This window comes from Cebus imitator, unplaced genomic scaffold (genome assembly GCF_001604975.1).
Source record: "Cebus imitator isolate Cc_AM_T3 unplaced genomic scaffold, Cebus_imitator-1.0 Scaffold112, whole genome shotgun sequence".
In the NCBI taxonomy this organism is placed as follows: Eukaryota; Metazoa; Chordata; class Mammalia; order Primates; family Cebidae; genus Cebus; species Cebus imitator.
Window position 1 is genome coordinate 2171220 of NW_016107427.1, and position 6175 is coordinate 2177394.

The 6175-nt window shown below is 48.9% G+C and overlaps 1 protein-coding gene across 1 annotated transcript; it reads right to left on the reverse strand.

The window, feature by feature from the left end:
• Window positions 1–372: 372 nt before the first annotated feature.
• On the reverse strand, window positions 373–1998 carry LOC108311267 (keratin-associated protein 10-1-like). Its single transcript, XM_017538678.2, has one exon. The coding sequence runs from the start codon at window positions 1878–1880 to the stop codon at window positions 963–965; it is 918 nt and encodes a 305-aa protein (XP_017394167.1). The 5' UTR covers window positions 1881–1998; the 3' UTR covers window positions 373–962.
• Between the last annotated feature and the right edge of the window lie 4177 nt (window positions 1999–6175).

The following is a 6175-nucleotide window of genomic DNA, read 5'->3' on the forward strand; positions in this document are numbered from 1 at the left end:
CACCCTCTGGTCTGCATGTGCTCCCACGTGGTCCCAGCTTCCTCTTCCATTGGGGTCTTCCTGTTCCCACCCACCCTCTACCCACCCAGCCCAGCACAAGGCGCTCCGGAGAGCGCTGCCTCATTTGGCAGGCTGTGCAGGCTGGGCTTTCTTCCGCAGCCTGCGCACCTGCGCTCCTGTGTGTGCCTGGCTCCAGTGAGCACACAGCATTTGTCCAGGGCCCCCTGCTGCAGCGCTGGCTCCATTCACGTCCATTCCCTCGTGGATGGATATTTTGGTTGTCTCATGGTAACAGACCGTGCCGCTTATGTACATGTGCCGGGGATTTTCCAGAACTGCAGGGTGGGCTCACCCAGGTGGGACAGTGGGTGCAACAGTCCTGGGGCCTGGAGAGCTCCACAGCCAGGGCATGGCAGCAAATGACCAGGCTCAGGAAGTCTTGGGCATTGGGACTGAGCGGGGACTAAGCCTTCCTGGGCATGGCCGTGAGTTCCACCTGGTGACCCCCTGGAGGAGTTAGGCCATTGTCCCCTGTGACTTCTAGGTTAAGTCACTCATTCCTAGAAACAGTCATGGCTGGAGGAGACCGATGTCAGCTCAAACCATGTGTCCCCCCCACCAGGAGCACACAGGAGAAGAGAATCAGGTGACCAAGGAGAGTTTATTGGGAGCAGGAGGAGGTGCTGACAGGCTCAAGTTGAGGCCAAATGACCTGGGGCAGAGAAGCTGGGAGGGAGGACGGGGCCCAGCAGGCAGGTGGGCACATGCTGGGAGGCAGCAGCTGGGGAGCAGCAAGGATGGGGGCTCCTGGGAGCAAGGAGGGTGGTCACCTCAGCACAGTGGAGACATGGGGACCCTGTCCCCAGGTGGGGGCAGCCACCTAAGCCAGATCAGGACCTGAGCATGGCTGGCCCTGGGGGAAGTGCCTGGCAGCAGCTGGACTCCTGGCCTGAGCAGAGGCCTCAACAGGCTGGGCGGGAGCACACGGGGTGGCAGAGGAGGGACACGCAGGAGGCCGGACGGCAGCAGCTGAACTGGCAGGGGGTGGGGGCACAGCAGGAGGGGGCAGGCACGCAGCAGGCAGGCCTGCACACGGGGCGGCAGAGCAGGGACACGGAGGAGGAGGGTCTGCAGCAGGAGGTGGTGCAGCAAGCTGGCTGGCAGCTAGACTGCTGGCAGCATGAAGAGGAAGCCCCAGAGCAGACAGGCACACAGTAGACGGGCTTGCAGCAGATGGGCACACAGCAGGACTGCTGGCATGGGGAGGAAGTGCAGCAAGCCAGCTGGCAGCTAGACTGCTGGCAGCATGAAGAGGAAGAGTCAGAGCAGACAGGCACACAGCCAACAGACTTGCAGCAGATGAGCTTGCAGCAGACAGGCTTGCAGCAGACGGGCACACAGCAGGCCTGCTGACAGGGGGAGGAGGTGCAGCAAGCTGGCTGGCAGCTAGACTGCTGGCAGCATGAAGTGGAAGTCCCAGAGCAGACAGGCACGTAGCAGCCAGGCTTGCAGCAGATGGGCATGCAGCAGGCCTGCTGACAGGGGGAGGAGATGCAGCAAGCCTGCTGGCAGCTAGACTGCTGGCAGCATGAGGGTGTGCAGGAGCTGGTGCAGCCTGACTGGCAGGGGCTGAGCTCACAGCTCACTGGGGCACAGACCAGGGCCAGGCGGGGGGCTGGGGCACAGCGGCTGGGGGTACAGCAGCTGGAGGTGCAGCAGGGGGGCTCGCAGCAGCTTTCCTGGCAGTTGTCCACCTGCCATGAGGAGCCGGTGCAGGTGCTGGGGGAGGAGACTCGGCTGACACAGCTCAGGTCATTGGAGCAGACAGACGTGGTGGATGCAGAAATCACATACGTCCTGGTGCAGCAGGTGTCAGCCATGGTGGGTGCTGGGCTGGGCAGTGTGAGTGTTGGTGTGAGGTGTGTGGGTTTGTGTGCCCTGGCTGCTGAGGTTTTATACTCTCCCTTGGTATTTTCCTCACAGGTGTCTCACAAGCCTTCCCTTTCCTTGTTGTGGCTGAGACTTTGCATCCAAACAACCCTAATTAGTTTGCTTGCTGTGGGATGTTATTGTGGTCCCAGGTGTGCTTGAGTGATGCTGGCCACTTGCTGGTGCCTGTGCCCTGCAAACACACACAGCAATGCTGCATGTCGGCTGGTGGAGCTGGGAGTTGAACAGATCATGAGTTGGTGACTCTGGAAAACGCAGCCTCACTTTCCTCCTCTCTTTTCCTGTGTTTCTTTGCTACTGGGATGTTTGGTACCAGGGGCAGGGTGTTTTGTACCAGCAGATTCTCTCTACCTGTCCCAGAGCCCTGCTCCACTGAACAATGGGTGTCTTGGCTGAGAATGCCCCCAGCTCCCTACTCTGCCACCCCTTCCTGCTCCATCTGCAGACTCTGGTGGGATGCCCCTGCGTTAGTCCATTTTCACACTGCTGGTAAAGGCATACCCGAGACTGGGAAGAAAAAGGGTTTTACTTGGACTTACAGTTCCACATGGCTGGGAAAGCCTCAGAATCTTGGTGGGAGGCGAGGGGCACTTCTTACACGGTGGCAGCAAGAGAAAATGAGGGAGACGCAAAAGCAGAAACCCCTGATAAACCCATCAGATTTTGTGAGACTTATTCACTATCACAAGGATGGCATGGGAAAGAGCATCCCCCATGATTCGGTTACCTGTCCCTAGGCCCCTCCCACAACAGCTGGGAATTCTGGGAGATGCAATTGAAGTTGAGATTTGGGTGGGGACACAGCCAAATCATATCATTCTGCTCCTGGCCCCTCCAATATCATGTTATCTCATTTCAAAACAAATCATGTCTTCCCAACAGTCTCCCAATGTCGTAACTCATTTTAGTATTAACCCAAAAGTCCACAGTCCAAAGTCTCATCTGAGTCAAGGCAAGTCCCTTCCACCTATGAACCTGTATAATCAAAAACAAGCTAGTTTCTTCTTAGATACAATGCGGGTACAGGTATTGGGTAAATACAGCCATTCCAAATGGCAGAAATTGGCCAAAATCAAAGGGGTTACAGGGCCCATATAAGTCCAAAATCCCCCAGGACAGTCAAGTTTTAAAGCTTCAAAATGATCTCTTTTGACTCCAGATGTCACATCCAGGTCATGCTGATGCAGCAGGTGGGTTCCCATGGCCTTTGCAGCTCTGCCCCTGTGGCTTTGCAGGGTACAGCCTCCCTCCCGGCTGCTATCACAGGCTGGTATTGCATGTCTGTGGTTTTTCAAGGCACACAGTGCAAGGTGTCAGTACACAGCTCCACTAGGAAGTGTCCCAGTAGGGACTCTGTGGGGGGGCTCCAACCCTACATTTCCCTTTTGCACTGCCCTAGCAGAGGTTCTCCATGAAGGCCCCACTCCTGCAGCAAACTTTTGCCTGAGCATTCAGGCGTTTCCATACATCTTCTGAAATCTAGGCAGAGGTTCCCAAACCTCAGTTCTTGACACAACATGGAAGCTGCCAAGGCATGGGGCTTGCACCCTCTGAAGCCACAGTCTGACCTATATGTTGGCCCTTTTCAACCACAGCTGGAGCGGCTGGGACACAGGGCACCAATTCCCAGGTGGCACACAGCATGGGGATCCTGGGCCCGTGAAACCACTTTTTCCTCCTAGGCCTCTGGGCCTGTGATGCGAGGGACTGCCATGACTGTCTCTGACATGGCGTGGAGACATTTTCCCCATGGTCTTGGGGATTAACATTAGGCTCCTTGCTACCCAAGCAAATTTCTCCATCCAGTTTGAATTTGTCCCTAGAAAATGAGTTTTTATTTTCTATCACATAGTCAGGCTGCAAATTTTCCAAACCTTTGTGGTCTGCTTCCCTTATAAAACTGAATGCCTTTAATACGCCCCTCTCCCTGGCAATGGAACAGATTGTGCATCCCTCCCAAGGTCCATGATCTTCTTTGTTCTCCTGTTTATCTCACAATTATTAAACAACACATATGCTCTGTTATTTCTTGCATTTTCAGTTTCAGATATTTGATTTCCTATTGTGGAGGAAAGTACTTTCTCTTGTTTATCACCACCTCCATGAAAAGTTCCCCTCTTCCCATCCTCAGAAGGCAAAGGCAGTAAAATATCAATATTTGGTTACATCAGTGTTCAGAATGTGTATTATAATAAAGTAAATATTGTTCATAGCCAAGTCTGAATAGTGGAATCAGATTTAATTTTCTTATTTGTACATGTTTTGTTTTTGTTTATGTTTTTTTCCCCTTAGAGTTAACAATTGCTCCTCCCCAAACTCTGACTCATTCATCTCCATGCTCCACTCAAGAGGTTCAAACATAACAATCTATTAGCTTCATTGATTTTTTGGAACAATTTCTCTTTGAGCTCTCTCATTTGTGGGCCAGTCTCTATTGGCTGCTCCCTCAGCCTGGCACACAGGTTTCCTGGGATCTCCCTTCACTCTTGTCTTTGGATTTTCATTCATCTCTCTCTGATGATGGATCTGTTACTTCCTGGATGCCTTGTCTTTTTCTTTCTAGATTTATGGCCTTGTTTTGGTGGAGCACATTCTCCAGTAACTTTCTGAAAATGGGTGCAAGGAATATATATTTTTAAGCCATAGCAGGACTAAAAATGCCTTTATTCTGCTCTTCTATTTGATTGACAGTTTAGCTGGATATAATCTTCTGAGTGAATATTTTGTGGAAGATATGGAGCATTTCCAGAATCCTAAATGATCCCTTGTGCTGTCTCTCTTTTTAGCCCCTCATCCCTAAGCATTAGCTGCTGTTCCACCTTCTCTCCCCATTGGTAGCTTCGCCTGTTCTATGGAACTCTTTTGTTTCCAGTTCCTTTGGTTCAGCACAATGTCTGTGAGAAGCACCACACTGCTGCATGCATCAGTACTTCACTCTTTTATTTTGCTGCCCCATTGCATTAAATTCTACTATGTGCTATTTATCCATTCTCTTTCCCAGTGTTACAGATTTGGATTGTTTACAGATTTTGGCTGCTATTAATAGTGCTGCTAGAAAAATTCTTGTAAACTTTTTCATTGATATATTTACTAATTTCTCTTCATTGTGCCCTCAAAAGTGGAATTGCTGGGTCATAGATAGACATATGTTTAGTTTAGCATATACCTACAACTTTTTAAAGAAATTTACATTCCCACTAGTTGATTTTATAATTCCATTTATTCTGATGAACAAAATGAGTTTTATCAGTCTTTTAAAATTTGTTTATTTTGGAAAGTGTGTAGGAATACTGCACTGTTGCACTAATGTGCATATCCCTGATGAGAAAAGCCACTCACTGAACTTTGGATATCTTTTCTTGTGAGGTACCTGTTGAAGGCATTTGCTTGCTTTTTAAAATACTGCTACTTGTGTTTCTTACTGATTTGCAGGAATTTATTATATATTCTGAGTATGAGTTGTTTTAGACATACAGTGTGTTGGTGAATGTTCAATAGCTGGCTTTTGTTTTTGTAATAAAAACAAAAACAAAAGTCATGATTGATTGCTTTTGCCAATGTCCACGTCTGAATGCTCCCAACAGAGCTAAATCCAAGCGACCTAGACGACATCATGTAACACAGATGAGAAGGGAGTGGTGCTTGCCAGCTCTCATGAGCCAGGGCATGCTGGCTTCAGTGCACCACTGGGTATGGGAATTGCAAATAACTCATCCAAGTCTGGGGTTTAAAAATAAAAGTTTTTAAAAACTCAATTTTATTGAAGTATGATTACATGCTATAAAATGTACCTATTTAAAGTTACCATTTGATGAGTTTTGAGAAAATATACACCCACGTAACCACTACCACAAACAAGATCTGGATTTTCCATCAGTTCCCAGTAGTACTTTTCGTGATCAATCCCCACCCCTCCTGACTCTGCCCCAGGAAACTACTGATCTCCTCTCTATCTCAAATAGGTTTGTCTTTCCTGAGATTTCATATAAATCAAATTCTATAGTACAATTGACCCTTTGACAATGTCCAGTTTGAGCTGTGTGGGTCCACCTATACGTAGATTTTTTCAATAGATATATTGAAAATTTTGAGAAGATCTGTGACCGTTTGAAAAACAGGCAAACCATATAGCCTAGAAATATTTTTAAAAAATAAGAAAAAGATATGTCATGAATGCATAAAATATATGAAGATGTTAGTCTATGCTATCGTTTACTACCGTAAA